The sequence below is a fragment of the Mytilus edulis genome, chromosome 14 (assembly GCF_963676685.1).
Source record: "Mytilus edulis chromosome 14, xbMytEdul2.2, whole genome shotgun sequence".
Classification (NCBI taxonomy): domain Eukaryota; kingdom Metazoa; phylum Mollusca; class Bivalvia; order Mytilida; family Mytilidae; genus Mytilus; species Mytilus edulis.
In genome coordinates, this window is record NC_092357.1 from 47,804,922 (window position 1) to 47,823,739 (window position 18,818).

Sequence of the window (18,818 nt, forward strand, 5' to 3'; positions counted from 1 at the left end):
AAAAATAACATAAGGACCTATGAGCTATGGATAAATGGTCCACAAAAAGTTAAAAAATAACATAAGGACCTATGAGCTATGGATAAATGGTCCACAAAAAGTAAAAAAATAACACAAGGACCTATGAGCTATGGATAAATGGTCCACAAAAAGTAAAAAAATAACACAAGGACCTATGAGCTACGGTTCCGCAGCTAGATCTTGTACTGCTATTCATTTCTGCTAATTATTTCTATTGTCTTTTATGGTTTTCAAAATTAGCAAAAACGTCAAATATTGTGAGAAAAAAAAGTAATTCAAGGGAGCTTATCAGGAGTCGACTGACAATTTCATCTATGCTGACAAATTGTACATCTAGTAGACTATCTTATCATTTTTGGTAGTTAATTTTTTTTTATCTATTATTTTCCCTAGATAACCGAATTTGGTAAACATCATCATTTAACTCTTATATGGGCCATTTGACAGTTTTTTTAGTAAATGAACAGTTTGATGAATTCAACAAATTTTCTGAATATTTCTGTAGCTGTCAGATTTTTCTGTATATGAAGTGGTTTTCAAGATAGTAGACAAATTTTGAATAATTGTTAACGTTGTGCATTTTATAGTCATATTTAGATGTCCTTTGAAAGTCAATACTGACAAGGGCCTCAACTTTAAAGGCAACCTGAAAATTCTGGATATTTTCCATTAATTACACCTTATGTAAGAATCCGGGGTTTTGATTGGTTATTAGCCAGTGTATTTTTCACCAATTTACTGTTATCAAATGAATATCGTTCATTTTTAACGCCGCCGGGGTATTTGCTAAAAGGATATGCCTTTTTTACCCTCTCTGCCGTGGTATTTGCCAAAAAATACTCTATCCGACTGGACGCTTGTAACGTCACGATCATCAATGCGTTTTAGTACATTAACATTCGGTGTAATTAAACAGATATATCATGTTATTGAGGGGTATTTGCGAAAAATACCAGTCTTGAGAATGAATTTCCCTCGCCTTACGGCTCGTGAAATTTAACATTCTCTCGACTGGTATTTTTCGCAAATACCCCTCCTTAACATGATATATCTGTTCATAATTATCAATTAGAAAGCTTGAGAGATACAACACTGTGGTGTTAAAAATGATACATTGTAACATTTAGAAGAACCTTTTTAAGCTAGATGTACCATATTCATTGGATAGCAAGCTCCTCACACATTTTTTAAACTAGATACCATAATGATTATTGTGGCCAGTAGTTTGCAGCATTCTATGAGCTTGCAAAACTGTAGGTATCAGAAAGTTTAAGAGTAAGAAACTATATATATTTATAATTCATTTCAACTTTCCAATTTGGTAAAATGTTCAGGCACAAGAGCATTCATATGATCTGGCATGTGGGCATATGGAGATGAGTTTGATAAGAAACCTTGACCATTTTGTCTTCAGATATGACTAATATACATATTCAAACAGGAAGAAACAAGACAGGAATGTCTAGTTCAATATTATAGGTACTGCTGATCCTTCCAGGGCACCAGAGTTAACCCTTGGGCTTTTGTAGAGTTTTTGTGTTTTCTGTGTACTTGTAGTGTTGTGACTTGATGTTTCTCCTTTTGTCCTTTTTTATACCCCCGCTTTAAAAAAAAACCCGCTTTAAAAAAGGGGGGGTATACTGTTTTACCTCTGTCTGTCAGTCCGTCCGTCAGTCAGTCCGTCCCATGAAACTTTCGTCACATTTTTCTCAGGAACTACACACCCACCCTTTCTGTAATTTGGTAGTAACATTTATATATGTCAGTCATACCGTGTGATGCATTTTCAGATTCATCACTTGACAACTTCCTGTTTACCGAACACTTGTCTGATTTTACACATGATAGCCAAGTTGAAAATTTTCGTCACATTTTTCTCAGGAACTACAATACAAGGATTTCTGAAATTTGGTTTCAGGATTTATATAAGTCAGCTATACCGTGTGATGCGTTTTCAGATTCATCACTCGACAACTTCCTGTTTACCGAACACTTGCATATTTTTACACTATTAATATTATCCACTTGCGGCGGGGGTATCATCAGTGAGCAGTAGCTCGCAGTTTCACTTGTTGTTTTTGCAATGGTGCTGTCTGTTTAAGAATTATGTCTTTTGTTTTCCATCCATGTCAACTATCTTCTCCTTCCTTTTATTCTAGATCTTTTTGTCTTTTATCTTGAATAGTCCTGTATATGAATGGAATATTGGTTCCGGTAGTTTGCAAACACTCAATCAGTCTACTTTTATTTTTTTTTATCAATTATTAGTCATTCTAAAAACTTGATTAAGGTTTGGCTTGCTATAAAACCAGGTTTAATCCACCATTTTCTAAATATGGGAATGAGCTGTACCAAGTTAGGAATATGACAGTTGTTTTCCATTCTTTTGATTTTGCCATTTCATAAGGGACTTTCTGTTTTGAATTTTCCTTGGAATTCAGTATTTTCACTTTTATACCTTGCACTGATAAAAGGTGTCAATGACTCAATGTTATAACAAATAAATCTCTAAAATAACAAAATAAATCTAGTGGAGACAATCCAGTTTTCAACAAAAGACTGTCGTCTAAAAATGTGTCAATAGATATAGGAAGATGTGGTATGAGTGCCATTGCGACAACTCTCCATCCAAGTCACAATTCATCAAAGTAAACCATTATAAGTCAAGGTACAGCCTTCAATAACGGAGCCTTGGCTCACACCAAACAGCAAGCTATAAAGGGCCCCAAAAATTACTAGTGTAAAACCATTCAAACAGGAAAACCAACGGTCTAATCTATATAAAAACGAGAAACGAGTATGAACTACATAAACAGACGACAACTACAATGTCTACTTTCATAAACCTTGTCTGCCAGTCTGATGGCAATTAAAATCAACAATGTATTTAATTATTTTTTTATATAAAAATTGAATAGCATCAATTTGTTTCATTAACAGTAACAACACAATAACAATAAAAATTTTAAACATAACATTTACATGTACAAATTTGCCTGTATTTTACCCTTATTATTTTAAAATATCTTTTTTGCTTGTTAAAGTTTAAATATTTTGGAAAAACAAAAGTCTCCAAACCATGTATTGAAAATATTGAAAATATGCTTCTGCTGAAAATTGTTCTTTTCAGGAGAGAGTGATGATGCTCCTAGACATTTAAAACATCTGAATTAAAATTTACAGTTTTTCCTTGTGTTTATTTGAAAACCTCTCCCTTCAGAAAATTTCTTCATGCACGGACGAGAGAAGATGTCTTTGAAAATTCTGTAAAAAAAATTTAACCATCAATATTGCAGACTCTTCAAGGGCTGTATAGAGAGATCGTTAAAAACTTCTATCATCACCATCAATAGGTTTCTTGGTTTTTAAAAAAATACAATTTATAGTCAAAAAATTGTTTGTTTACACAATAAACATCAACAAATCAATATCTTATAAATGATACATTCAGAATTTTTTAAACATTAAAAATTCAGACATATTTTTTTCACAGAAAACAATGATATAATTTCTTAATGAAAACATCTCCTTTAAGGTTAATTTCTAGAGGTTGGTATTCATGATGGTTTAATTTTTCAAAATGTGTAACTTACAATTAAATTTAATTTTTAGACATTCAAACTAGATTTCAATAACAACATCAGGTGGGGATTTCTGATCTATAAATACATCAGGTGGGTATTTCTTTGTTATGAATGAGAATGGTAATGTTCTGATAGACTGCAATGAACAAACAAGAGGCTGTCGGAGTGACAGCAAACCAGATTTTCATGAAGAGGTATAATTATAATTGTGGGATAAGACATAAACCATATGCTTAGTAAACAGATAACAGGTGAAAATGATCTATAAAGGCTTAGTGTAATCAAACTTTATGTGTATAATTAACCATATCTGTTCAAAGGGAGATAACTCAACAACGAGAAAAACTAAAATCGTGAAAATTTTAAGTTGAACTTCATTTAGTGGCAAGATACAACATATCTAAATTTGAAAAAAGGGGGTTTTCATGTTATTGAACAGACACTGTTTGGCAGCTGCCCGCGTACATCCCCAAACCAATAACCTATTTTACCTTGAAAATCAGATTAAAAACTTAATATTTTTCAACTATTCTATTAATTGAAGTCATTTACTATTGTGTATTTACACTCTGTCTATTTTGTGTCATTAAATGGTATATATACATTTGTATTAAAGAGTAATCAAGTTGTATCTTTGGTCGCTACAGTAGTTTTTGTATCACGAAAAAATTGCTGAAAGAAATGTAGATGATATGAACTGTTGTGAGTATTTCAATCTTACACTTGATGTGGATTTTGTCATTTATAGTTGTCTGATGAAAACGGTGAGACAGCAGCTTAATAGTCAAAGTAGTTCCTAAACAGTGATCACTTAATTTATAAATTGCAATGTATCTACTGGTTTAAACATCTTCATAATGGATTTACAAAAAACATTTTTACATTTAAAAAAATAATCACACATGTTAAAAAAAACATGTACATATCATAATTTTTTTTCTTCGTTCAGCTCATAAAAATAATGCGATATTTACTATACATTTTTATAAAAAACAATTTCTGAACTTCCAATACTTAAATAACAATGCCCTCCTATTAAAGAACATAATTTTCTATAACAAATGCCTTTGCCACAGAATAAAAAATCCGCACAGAGCAATTGAAAATTCATTCTGTATGACGATCTTGTTTTTTAGCCAACTTATGGGAAACAAAATATATTGCAGTTTGCATACATATCAACTTAAAATTTAAACTTTCAAGCAGTTAATAGGTAATAATTTTACTTTCTGCTTGTTGAGTATTGTAGAAAAAAAGGGAACCTTTTAGAAGATTAAATTTTTAAAGAAATGAAAAATTTGTGATTAAAGGGAGATAACCCAATTTTGTTAATTTACATAATTTCACTTAATATCATATTTTCATACATTTATCTTGAAAGCAGTATCTCATTTTTAAGTGTTACATGAGGTTTTTCTCTCTCTCAAAAACTGCAAACACTTATAAAAGAGTTTTATTTTCAAAAAGAAAACCTACTTAATTAAGATTTCAAGGGAAAATATTTGTGTGTCTCAAAAAGTAATAGTAGACACAAAACAAGCATTACTAAAATGTCTATCTACAGAATTTCAGGAAAATAAATGACCTCAAACCATACTTTTATAACTACATATGAACTATTGCTTTCTAATTAAACATGATCTCATTTAAAAAAAATAGTTTAAATGTACACAACTTTTTTCTGCTAACAATACATAATTTCAATATCAAATGGCAAAATATGGCATTATTGTTCTAATATGTTCTTTTTTACATAATGTACTTCTACACTAGTTATCTCATGTATTCCTTTCTTGCACTGAATCAAATGCATCTTTAAACAGACAAGAAACGAATTTTTTTTCTGCAACAACTGTTTCCATGCCTCTGTCATATTTTACAGATAACGAACCTTGCTAACGCTAGTCAACTTGAACTATGAGGTTGAACAGTCATCGTGATTTCATATCACTGACACAGAGTACGCACAGTTCTCGACAATTCTACTCAGAGCAAGATGAGTCCCTGTGCCATCTTAACTAAGATAATTAAGATAATGAATCAGAATATGAAAATATTCTCAACCCGTTTGAGGTTGTACTATAACTGTCACTGTGCCTTCTTCACTTTCTACTAAAACAGTCTCATGTTCTTCTATGCTTGTATTATTTTCTTCTGAATGTTCTTCTCCTTCCATATCAACTCCTTCACCAACTTCCACTGCCATGGAGTCTAAGGGAGATAATAAATAATGGATTACTTCCCTTATCACAATTTAATTCTAAATTAAAAAAAATGTTCACACCAGATATAAGAATTTCAACAAACTGATTGACCATGCTTCCATTTTAAGTGAATAAGTATTTATTGACAAATGTTTTTTTCACAATTTAAATACTGAAAATACATAAATTAATGTGATTTTTTTTATTATTGCCAAAAATGCAACAGGGTTATCATGGTTACAATGGCAATGATTAAAACACACATTTTTGAAAAAATTTATCTGAATCAAACAGGATTTTTTTTCTGTATATCGCAAAAATTTAAATTGCATTTTAGTTGAAGCCTTTTTCAACAGATTTTAAAGTTTGTTCTTAAGTTGTACTGTTATACCACTGTCCCAGGTTAGGGGGAGGGTTGGGATCCCGCTAACATGTTTAAACCTGCCACATTCTCTATGTATGAGCCTGTCCCAAGTCAGGAGCCTGTGATTGAGTAGTTGTTGTTTGTTTACGTGTTACATATTTGTTTTTTAGTTCATTTTTTGTACCTCAATTAGGCTGTTAGTTGAATAGTTTTACATTGATATTTCAGTCTTCTGATCAGTTTAAAGTTTTTGTCTATCAGCTGATAGACATTATTTTGAAATGTGGTTATTCAGTGTGAACCACATTTTTTTATGTTATTTCTTGCTCTTCATAGAATGGATTTTTCAGTGTGAACTCTATTTTTGACCTTATTTCTTCATCGACAGAAAAATATATTAGTCATTCCTTAAAGGTATTTTTAAATTCACTGTAATACCACTTACCACCATCTATAGCTGCCCCTTTTGTACCTCGGTTGTTAAAATGTGTTTTTCTGTGTTTTGACAGATGATCACTTCTCATAAATCTCTTGTGGCATTCTTTACATTCAAACCTTTTCTCGCCTAAAATACATAAAAAATTTCCATATCAAAGTAAATAAATGTAGAAACAAGTTAAATCAAATGTTTGTAAAGCTCCAATACTCCACTTGGTCTATTGGGATTATTTGCTCTTCAACTTGGTACATTTTTTTGTTCTTCATTTGGCTTTCACTTTTTTTTATTCCAGCATTACTGATGTGTCTTTGGTAGATGAAACAAGCATTTACTTACAAAGTTGTAAGCCTGGTATCTTTGATGAGTTTGATTTATAAATAGATCATGAATGTTTAAAGAGACATGTTTAACATGAACATATGCCAGATTGAAAATATTTGCATAAAATATCAGTGATTTCAGATGGTCATTTTTTGAAAGGGACAAGAACACCCAGCATATTATTTTTTTCATTTTGGAGTGTGCCATGCTTTTACTGGTCTCAGAATGATAATCTCTTGTCAACAAACTATTATATAACTATATGATTTTTTTTTACATAAACACCAAAAGTTTTTTGGGGGGTAGAGGTTTAAGTGAAACTTTTATTTTACACATTGTATTACTAATTTACTATAGCTTATTTTTCATGAACTTGGTATTTAGAGGGCACTCACCAACAAGTATTTTCCTTTTATAAGGTTTAGTGTCAAACCATGACGAAATTTGTTTTTCATAGCTTTAAATATGTTTAAAGTTGCATGTGATGCATGAATGTTTAAATATAAACTCAATTTTATTTTGTGTATAAAATCTAAGTTAAGATGAATCGTTACCACTAACCCAAACCTCATACAGAAAGGAGCATAAACATAATTGTAATCTTTCCAAAATGTCAATACAAACCTGTGTGTGTTCTCCTATGTCACCCTCATACAGAAAGGAACATAAACATAATTGTAATCTTTCCAAAATGTCAATACAAACCTGTGTGTGTTCTCCTATGTCACCCTCATACAGAAAGGAACATAAACATAATTGTAATCTTTCCAAAATGTCAATACAAACCTGTGTGTGTTCTTCTATGTCAACCTCATACAGAAAGGAACATAAACATAATTGTAATCTTTCCAAAATGTCAATACAAACCTGTGTGTGTTCTTCTATGTCACCCTCATACAGAAAGGAACATAAACATAATTGTAATCTTTCCAAAATGTCAATACAAAACTGTGTGTGTTCTTCTATGTCAACCTCATACAGAAAGGAACATAAACATAATTGTAATCTTTCCAAAATGTCAATACAAACCTGTGTGTGTTCTTCTATGTCAACCTCATACAGAAAGGAACATAAACATAATTGTAATCTTTCCAAAATGTCAATACAAACCTGTGTGTGTTCTCCTATGTCAACCTCATACAGAAAGGAACATAAACATAATTGTAATCTTTCCAAAATGTCAATACAAAACTGTGTGTGTTCTTCTATGTCAACCTCATACAGAAAGGAACATAAACATAATTGTTATCTTTCCAAAATGTCAATACAAACCTGTGTGTGTTCTTCTATGTCAACCTCATACAGAAAGGAACATAAACATAATTGTAATCTTTCCAAAATGTCAATACAAACCTGTGTGTGTTCTTCTATGTCAACCTCATACAGAAAGGAACATAAACATAATTGTAATCTTTCCAAAATGTCAATACAAACCTGTGTGTGTTCTTCTATGTCAACCTCATACAGAAAGGAACATAAACATAATTGTAATCTTTCCAAAATGTCAATACAAACCTGTGTGTGTTCTCCTATGTCAACCTCATACAGAAAGGAACATAAACATAATTGTAATCTTTCCAAAATGTCAATACAAAACTGTGTGTGTTCTTCTATGTCAACCTCATACAGAAAGGAACATAAACATTATTGTAATCTTTCCAAAATGTCAATACAAACCTGTGTGTGTTCTTTTATGTCAACCTCATACAGAAAGGAACATAAACATAATTGTAATCTTTCCAAAATGTCAATACAAACCTGTGTGTGTTCTCCTATGTCAACCTCATACAGAAAGGAACATAAACATAATTGTAATCTTTCCAAAATGTCAATACAAAACTGTGTGTGTTCTTCTATGTCAACCTCATACAGAAAGGAACATAAACATAATTGTAATCTTTCCAAAATGTCAATACAAAACTGTGTGTGTTCTTCTATGTCAACCTCATACAGAAAGGAACATAAACATAATTGTAATCTTTCCAAAATGTCAATACAAAACTGTGTGTGTTCTTCTATGTCAACCTCATACAGAAAGGAACATAAACATTATTGTAATCTTTCCAAAATGTCAATACAAAACTGTGTGTGTTCTTCTATGTCAACCTCATACAGAAAGGAACATAAACATAATTGTAATCTTTCCAAAATGTCAATACAAACCTGTGTGTGTTCTTCTATGTCAACCTCATACAGAAAGGAACATAAACATAATTGTAATCTTTCCAAAATGTCAATACAAAACTGTGTGTGTTCTTCTATGTCAACCTCATACAGAAAGGAACATAAACATAATTGTAATCTTTCCAAAATGTCAATACAAAACTGTGTGTGTTCTTCTATGTCAACCTCATACAGAAAGGAACATAAACATTATTGTAATCTTTCCAAAATGTCAATACAAACCTGTGTGTGTTCTTCTATGTCAACCTCATACAGAAAGGAACATAAACATAATTGTAATCTTTCCAAAATGTCAATACAAAACTGTGTGTGTTCTTCTATGTCAACCTCATACAGAAAGGAACATAAACATAATTGTAATCTTTCCAAAATGTCAATACAAAACTGTGTGTGTTCTTCTATGTCAACCTCATACAGAAAGGAACATAAACATTATTGTAATCTTTCCAAAATGTCAATACAAACCTGTGTGTGTTCTTCTATGTCAACCTCATACAGAAAGGAACATAAACATAATTGTAATCTTTCCAAAATGTCAATACAAACCTGTGTGTGTTCTCCTATGTCAACCTCATACAGAAAGGAACATAAACATAATTGTAATCTTTCCAAAATGTCAATACAAAACTGTGTGTGTTCTTCTATGTCAACCTCATACAGAAAGGAACATAAACATTATTGTAATCTTTCCAAAATGTCAATACAAACCTGTGTGTGTTCTTCTATGTCAACCTCATACAGAAAGGAACATAAACATAATTGTAATCTTTCCAAAATGTCAATACAAAACTGTGTGTGTTCTTCTATGTCAACCTCATACAGAAAGGAACATAAACATAATTGTAATCTTTCCAAAATGTCAATACAAAACTGTGTGTGTTCTTCTATGTCAACCTCATACAGAAAGGAACATAAACATAATTGTAATCTTTCCAAAATGTCAATACAAAACTGTGTGTGTTCTTCTATGTCAACCTCATACAGAAAGGAACATAAACATAATTGTAATCTTTCCAAAATGTCAATACAAAACTGTGTGTGTTCTTCTATGTCAACCTCATACAGAAAGGAACATAAACATTATTGTAATCTTTCCAAAATGTCAATACAAACCTGTGTGTGTTCTTCTATGTCAACCTCATACAGAAAGGAACATAAACATAATTGTAATCTTTCCAAAATGTCAATACAAACCTGTGTGTGTTCTTCTATGTCAACCTCATACAGAAAGGAACATAAACATTATCGTAATCTTTCCAAAATGTCAATACAAACCTGTGTGTGTTCTTCTATGTCAACCTCATACAGAAAGGAACATAAACATAATTGTAATCTTTCCAAAATGTCAATACAAAACTGTGTGTGTTCTTCTATGTCAACCTCATACAGAAAGGAACATAAACATAATTGTAATCTTTCCAAAATGTCAATACAAACCTGTGTGTGTTCTTCTATGTCAACCTCATACAGAAAGGAACATAAACATAATTGTAATCTTTCCAAAATGTCAATACAAAACTGTGTGTGTTCTTCTATGTCAACCTCATACAGAAAGGAACATAAACATAATTGTAATCTTTCCAAAATGTCAATACAAACCTGTGTGTGTTCTCCTATGTCAACCTCATACAGAAAGGAACATAAACATAATTGTAATCTTTCCAAAATGTCAATACAAACCTGTGTGTGTTCTTCTATGTCGCTGTAATTCATCAGAACGTGTAAATCTTTTATTGCAAAATAACCAGTTACAAACAAAAGGTCTTTCTCCTGTATGCCACCTGAAATTCAAAGTTACATTATTACTTTCTTAGAAAGAAGAGTAAAATCAGTTACATTTGTTTAATGTTTCAGGTCAATGTAAATTGAAAATAATAACAGTCTTCACGTTGAGTGGCAGCCCAGGCTGGTAAAATTGCTCTCGGGCCTGTAAAAATCAGACCTACAGGCCAACAGAATCTATCTAAAAATTTTCAAAAATTGAGCTGTGGGCCTTTAGATTTAGCAGTTCAGCGTGAAGGCTGTAATAACACAAACAGACATTAGTAAGAAAGGTTTATTTGCCTGATTAAAGTTTAATTACATGCATGCCAAATTACTAATCAAACTAACACTTTAGAGTAAAGATTGCTTTCAAACAATGAATTGTAATATTAATCTGAGTTAGAGTTATCTTCCTTTGTACATGACCTATCTTTTTAACAGATTCATATGTTTTACAATTTTGAATTAAAAAAAAGGTGTTCTAGACAAGTATGGTAATTCAAACACACATCTAATTGTAACCTCAATTTCTAAGGATTGATCACTTCACTGCACTCTTTTATTTAAAGGGAGTCTTGTATATGTCAAGTACCATAGGTTTTATAGAATATATCAAATCAATTTATGCTTTCAATTTTTGAATATTTTCTTAAAGTTTGGATAAAATCAAAAAATAAATCAGAATTTACAAAAAAATACCTGTTATGTATGTATGGATGATATCAATCTATAAAATCAACCTTTCAACATATCTTAACAAGTATTTAGTTGAATTCTGATCAAAGCTAAATAAAATTACCGTAAATGAGCTCGGAGATGTGATGTCTTTCCATAAACTTTGTTACAGCCAGGTATATGACAAATATGTTGTTTCTTTTTGTTTTCGCCCGTCCTGAAAAAGAAAAAATTCAAACGTACATTAACAATGATGAAATAAAAAGAACACATGTAGACAAATTCTTTAATTATAGGCCATCATCACAAGAATAAACTATGTTTGCCACGTAAATAGTACTGCACTTTCAATTGGCATCTGATTGGAAATAAAAAAAAATTGTCAAAATATTGTACAAATATCGCGATGAGTATGTCTACAGATTGCACATCAACAAATTTTTTAGTCTGTCCCAAGCCAGGAACATGCGATCTATATGTACTTGTTTTTTGCTTATTTTTTTGTACATGTACATAAATGTACATTTAATTAATCAGGCCGTTGAATTTCTAGTTGGATTTGTTTCATCAAGCGAGATCCTTTTTATAGTTAAATATGTGTATTGTTCATTTTTTAATGCCTTACTCTAAAACAGTGATCTTAAGTTGCATCTTCTTATATTAACAAAGCTTAGCCTTATATCCTACCTTCCTTCATTGTCTTTGCAGTTCGGACAGGTACAAGCTACCCTCCGTAACCGTCTGCCAGGTGTGCCACTGTCTTGTATGATTTGTTCTCCTTTGTATTGTGGGCTAAGGGAGGTAACTTGGTTTGTCTGTGTGGTAGGTACAATCTGCCATTTAGTTGGGTCATTGGGATCTTGTTGTATTGTAGTTGGCTGACCTAAAAATATATAGCAAATTTTATACATGTTCAAATACTATTCAATTTTTGAGTTGAGAAATTTTGCTGTTTAAAATAAAGCATGTAACATGTACAAAATGATATAGCTAGAAGTGATGTAAACATATATTTAGACTTATTGGAACAACTTACAATTAAAAATAATATTTTGTAACATAAGTCATGTAAGTATTTCTTATCTTTAAATAACACTTCTTTTTTGTTAGCAGTTAAACATGGTTAAGCTGTACAAAATATTGGGATATATTTACCAGTAGTTATTTATTATTTTATAAACATTGTAAAAGTTCACTGATTAAAATATCTGTATTATTTTATAAAAGTTTACTACAGTAATTAAAATATCTAAATCAAATGTATCACCTTTTTTTGTGCAGTGAAGATGTACTGAGCATAATGAGCCATGCTGCATTGCATTGATGTTACAAAAATGTACTATGCCTTACATACATAGAATCAAACTTACCGGTACGTTTAGAGCCAAATATATGCATGATATAAAACATTGTACAGTGTACAGATTAAACTTTAAAAGTAATTTTCTCTTTTTTCTTTAATATGTCTTTAATTTGTACAATACGTTTTGATTAAAACTTTTAAAGTGAGTGTTGGTTTTATTTCAATGTGTAGATGTTTGCTGATGACAGATATTGGACAGACACGTGTATTATGTACATTTGTACATGTAATAAGAAAATCATATTAGTAAATTTTTTAACAGACTATTTTCATCAGATTAAAGAAATCTTTGACATATTGCCTAATCACTATGAAAATAGTCTATTGACAAAAATCCACTATAAATAATGACTATTCACGTTAAAATCTTACCTATAAGCTGTGAGGCGTTCACTTGTTGGTTCCCAGCTTGTTGTAGATTGATGTTGGTAACAGTTGCAGGGAAGGACTGAGGACTGGTTTGCTGTTGGTTGGTCTGATTTGACATAGCTAATGTGCCTTGTGGTGTCAACGTGACAGTTCCTAAATTCTGTGGAAAATTTGTACCTGTTGCAATTAACTGTCCTGAAGGTGTCAACTGAAAGCCTTGGATACCACTGTTCTGCACAGTTTGAAAGTTTTGCATATTCTGCAAAGCCTGTAAATTTGGAACTTGTATTGTCTGAACTCCTTGTTGACGAATATTCGCAATATTTAAAGCATTGAGCCATGGATTGAGAACTTGGTTCTGTCCGTTTAACTGAACTCCTCCAACAGACTGGTTGGGCATTTGAATTGTAGCAAATTGTTGGGGCGTCATTATATTTTGAACATTTGATTGTTGTTGTTGTGATGATGCAACAGAAACTGTGTTTGTTGTTGCACCATTTGCTTGTGTTCCTGAACCTAAAATGAAGCTTTGCCCACTATTACCATTGGATACAGGAATAAGCTGTCCAGTTGCTGTATTTAGAACGAGTGACGGCAGCTGTGATAAAATATTTGGTGTCAAATTTTGTCCTGGTGTCAATATTGTTTGTCCAGCAGCATTCTGCTGAACAGCTTGTAAAATTTGTTGATGTTGTTGGTTTGCTGGTTGTGAATTTACCACAGTTGCAGCCTGTTGTTGTGTTGAAGGTTTAGTATCCACTTCTGATGGAGCTCTTGTTACTGAAGCAATATTTGGGTTAGCTTGGATTTCTATGTATTGTGGTTGTTGTTGTTGCTGCTGAATTTGTATTGATTGCGCACTTGTTGTTGCTGAAGAAACAGATGTCTGTGCTTGTCCCGCTTGTGTTGTCATGCCTCCATCTGACGTAGTAAACTGTTGCCCCAGTTGTTGCTGTTGAAATGCTGATACAGGAATACCCTGTACTGGAATTTGAACTGTCTGCATTACGGTTTGTCCGTTAGCAGTTGACATGGGTATCTGTATGAAATTTGGAACGTTTGCCACTTGAAATTGATTTTGCGGCTGTTGCACTTGTAAGGCCTGTAATATATTATTATTTTGTCGGACGCCAGACATACCTTGAACATTCCCCAAGTTAACAATATTACCACCTAAATTTAAAACATTACCAAGGTTAGGTATCCCTTGTGCACCTGCACGAATTATTTGCCCTGATGGTGTGGCAAATAAAGTTTGTTGCTGTTGTTGATTTCCTGCAATAATCTGACCGTTATTACCAGATGCCATTGAAGAAGGAATAAGAATTGCTTCTTGACCGTCAACGTTGATCGTTTGAAATGGCTGTACGACATTGTATGACAGATTTCCCCCAGGGCCTGCTGTCGCTATTATCTGTGGCTGATTTGAGTTCACTGACTGTTGAACGAATTGACCTCCGCCCAATGATGAAAGGGGAATTCCAAAAGTTTGTTTACCACTCGAATCGACTACGGCACCGGCCGGAAGTTGTACCCAGCTGGGAACAACAACATCGCCACTCCCATTTCCATTAGCCCCAATGACTCGAACCTGCTGTTGAGCACCATTTTGACTCTGTCCCTCCTCTTGATTATGTGGGGGAGCTCCAATCTTACTGCATGTTGCTGCTAGGAGAGCCAAAGGGGATGGCTGTGTTTCCTGAAACGAGGCGGGGTCACAGATTAGGGGTGTGCATCACAATGGCCACCGCGAAGTTTTTTCGTCAATATTAACCGAAATTTGATTAAAAATATAATTTTCACTTACTTGCGTTGCTCCACCTGGAACAACATAGTCCTGGTTATTTTTCTTAGATGCTGTCGAGGTCATTAAGACTGTTTATTTTCTTAAAATAGCAAATACACAATTTTTTACAAACAAAAAATGGGCAGTCAACAAAGAAAGCAAGGTGCCCCTGTACTGTGGCTACCTTCCAAGCCGAATATTTTGGGATATTAAGACGCGTTATGATTTAGACAGTTTTATTGTTTTCTTTTTAATAGAAGTTCATAATTTTCAATTATTTAATATTTTTCTTTATTTTCAAAGATATTTAACTGCGTAATTTGTTAATAATTTGACGTTTGTCAGTAGAACTACATTTGATATCGGATTACATAATCAATATAATAGATGGTAAACCGGTGTCTGGCGTGGTATGTGAGCTTTGATTGACAGCTAGGCGTTGTAAGGGGCACGTGTTAATGTCTACTTTATCGACAACATCAAAGGAACTGTATTTTCCATCAGTGTAGAGGTACATAAGGGGATAATTACAAATGTTTTATAAAAGAGAAGGCTAAAACGAACGATAAATATGAAATAACAACGGTTTATTATGACATATCTAATTTGATCTCTAATTTTGATATTTTATATGCACGATTACTGAAGTCGTTCTTTGTCAGTTGATCAACATGCCGTAGCGCAGAATTTTTTCTTATGTTTTACGGTTTTTTTCCTAACGATTTTTTGTTGAATGGTTGAATCTGTTTCCTATTCAGACTTACTTTTGATCATCTAAATACTCAAAGCACAAAAAAAAAAAAACAACCACAACAACGTTACGTGACAAAACCAATTTCTTTTTACTTAGACAGGGCGGGACTTCTGATCCCTGCATTATCCCCTGGATCCGCCCATGGAATGCGGACGATTTAAATTGAAGTGGAGTCGCCCACATTAAGAATTGTATAGTAAACAATCAATAGCCTTGCCCACATTATAATTAACAAAAACGTAGTTTATTTATTATGTACATGGGACAATTAAATATTTGAACTGGCGTACGTACAACTTGATGAATGGTGTGAAAGCTTGGGACATGGACCCCCTTTTTACCTTTTTTTGTTTGTGTTTGATTTATCCATCGGGAATCGGGCTATATAAGAGTGTTTTTGTTATGCGTTTACTTTTCTGCATTGGCTAGAGGTATAGGGGGAGGGTTGAGATCTCACAAACATGTTTAACCCCGCCGCATTTTTGCGCCTGTCCCAAGTCAAGAGCCTCTGGCCTTTGTTAGTCTTGTAATATTTTAACTTTTAGTTTCTTGGAGGGGGGGCAAGGGGGGGTCCCCATAACAACAAAACAGTGAATTGATTTGGTGAAAAACAGATAACAAGGAATTGAAAAGGTACAATAACAGATAACAGTAAATGAAATATGAAAATAATTCTGTCCAGGACCAATCCAGTAGATGACTCGTAGATCTTGGTATATAACTTGTGGTATGGACCTAGAAAATTGTAATTTGTGTAAACAAGACGTTTCGGCCGTTGAGGCAGTTCTGCCTTGGTTGATTTTTTTCCGTAACTTGTACAATAAGTTATAGTATGAATGTTGAATTTTTCTGAACGAAATTACTAGTTTCTGTTTTTGATATACGGATATTTTTAATCTAGGGCATTTGAGGGATCAATTTTTAATGATTTAGGTTTTTTTATTTAATTTTTGAAAGTAGTGCAGCCAGTGACACTTTATAATCAATTTGATTTTTAGATTTTTTATTTCTGAAAAGCAATATATATACTTTACAAGTAATAAAAAAAAATCTATTTTTTGTATTAAATGACCTCATGATAAAACTTACTTATAAAATACAAAAATACCCAGATCAGTGGAGACAGGACATGTAACTGACACACGCATGCCAGTTATGGTTATTCTGATAATAGAAATTGACTCAAGTGACAATTGTGATAGTATAATAGAAATTGGACCTAGTGAACATTTGGATCACACCAAGTGAAACACCAATCATGCATCTTATGTGAAATTATAGAATATGTAAAATTTGGGTACAGCATTGGAGAAGCTGTAGGATTTTTAAAAGGGTACTTGTCGAAAAATTAAACTGAAGACACATCTTTATTTGCATCAATGGTTTCTGAGCTTCAATTTTCGCCATGTGAAGCAATTAAAAAGCTTTTAAAATTATGGTGGTCAGGGTTCTCTTTCTTGTAATCGAAAAGAGAAAAAGTAGCACTTCTTATAAATACTAAAAGAAAAAGATGTATAATTCCCAAAGACATAATTCAAACCCATACCACTTATTAATGTAAAACAATTCAAAGGAGAAAACTAACTGCCTAATTTATCCACAAAATAGTGAACGAGAAACTTAGTAACACAGTAACAAACTACAAACACTGAATCCAGGCTCCTGACTTGGAAATAGGCACGTACAGAATGTAACTGCGTCAACTTAAGCATGCTAGTTGGTGTCCAATCCTCCCGTAATCAGGGACAGTGGTGTAATAGTACAGCATAGAGATTACTATATGGTCATTGAATAAAAAAAATCTATAGGGTGTACCAATGCTTTTTTTATAACAAAAGCCATACTATAAGTTAATGTACAAGTAATAATTGAATTCTAATTTGTACAAAATGCTACATGTTCACAGACAACGGAATTTATTACAAAGGATAATTATTATATCTACTGGAATGGTCCTGGGTCCAATTGATTTTAATATGTTTATGTGATGTATGTTACTGAAATTCTTCTGCAAATACAGGACCACCCGATATTACCAGTAGAAAGACCCCAATAGATATGCATTGGAAGAAGATGTGGTAAGCGTGCCAATGAGACTATTATCCATTCAAATCACAATTTTCACTTATCTTCAATTTCCACGGAAGATTGGCTGTCAAAATGCTAACATTCCAATTTTCAATAACAGTTAACAGCAAATAGATTCTCACAATAACAGATAACAAAATAGATAATAGTCCTATAACAGCTAACAAAGAATAAGACAATAACAGCCAACAGTAAATATATTTTCAGAATAACAGATAACAAAGAATTAAAATACCCCATAACAGCATAACAGTTAAACCCCTTGCCCCCTCTTTCTTGTGTACAATTTGGAGTTTAGTATGGTGTTCATTATCAATGAACTAGTATATATTTGTTTAGGGGCCAGCTGAATGACTCCTCCGGTTGGGAGAATTTTCTCTATTGCTGCTGGTGACCTTCTGCTGTTGTCTGCTCTATGGTTGAGTTGTAATCTCTTTGACACATTCCCCATTTCCATTCTCAATTTTGAGAGATAGCCATATCTCTTTCACGTAAAAGAAACCCTTGTAGATTTCGAAAAACAGCAGGATAAGGCCGCTATAAGGCAGCACTCGCACCCCTAAAGTGGAAAGAGATTGATATAAGTTGCAATATAACTTGTTTACCAATCCCAAAAAAATAATAAATATAAATCAGTGAATATGTTTAAACCAATCTAGCCCCTAAATCCACCTCATTATAGTCGTTTTAGCTAAAATGTGATAATTTTTCTTTCATATTTGACTTTACTGTTAACGTACATTTGGACCCCATTATTGGCTTAATTTACGTGAACTGATTGTGAAAAAAAGTCATAGAAGCTGTTAAACGCGGATTTAACTTGGCAGGTGGACAGGTCCCCTTATGGAGCTACATATATGCTTAATTCTCCTATTACTTTCCCCACTCCAAAATGTTGTAAC

At 32.7% G+C, this 18,818-nt stretch overlaps 1 protein-coding gene across 1 annotated transcript; it reads right to left on the reverse strand.

Annotated features, from left to right (window-relative positions):
• Nucleotides 1-2,907: 2,907 nt before the first annotated feature.
• LOC139503369 (transcription factor Sp4-like) lies at nt 2,908-15,280 on the reverse strand. Its single transcript, XM_071293140.1, has 7 exons — nt 15,096-15,280; nt 13,292-14,987; nt 12,244-12,439; nt 11,681-11,773; nt 10,798-10,898; nt 6,619-6,738; nt 2,908-5,816 (listed from the first exon to the last, which is right to left on the reverse strand). Exons 1-7 carry the CDS (start codon nt 15,156-15,158, stop codon nt 5,665-5,667), a joined length of 2,421 nt encoding a protein of 806 aa, XP_071149241.1. The 5' UTR covers nt 15,159-15,280; the 3' UTR covers nt 2,908-5,664.
• Nucleotides 15,281-18,818: the final 3,538 nt, after the last annotated feature.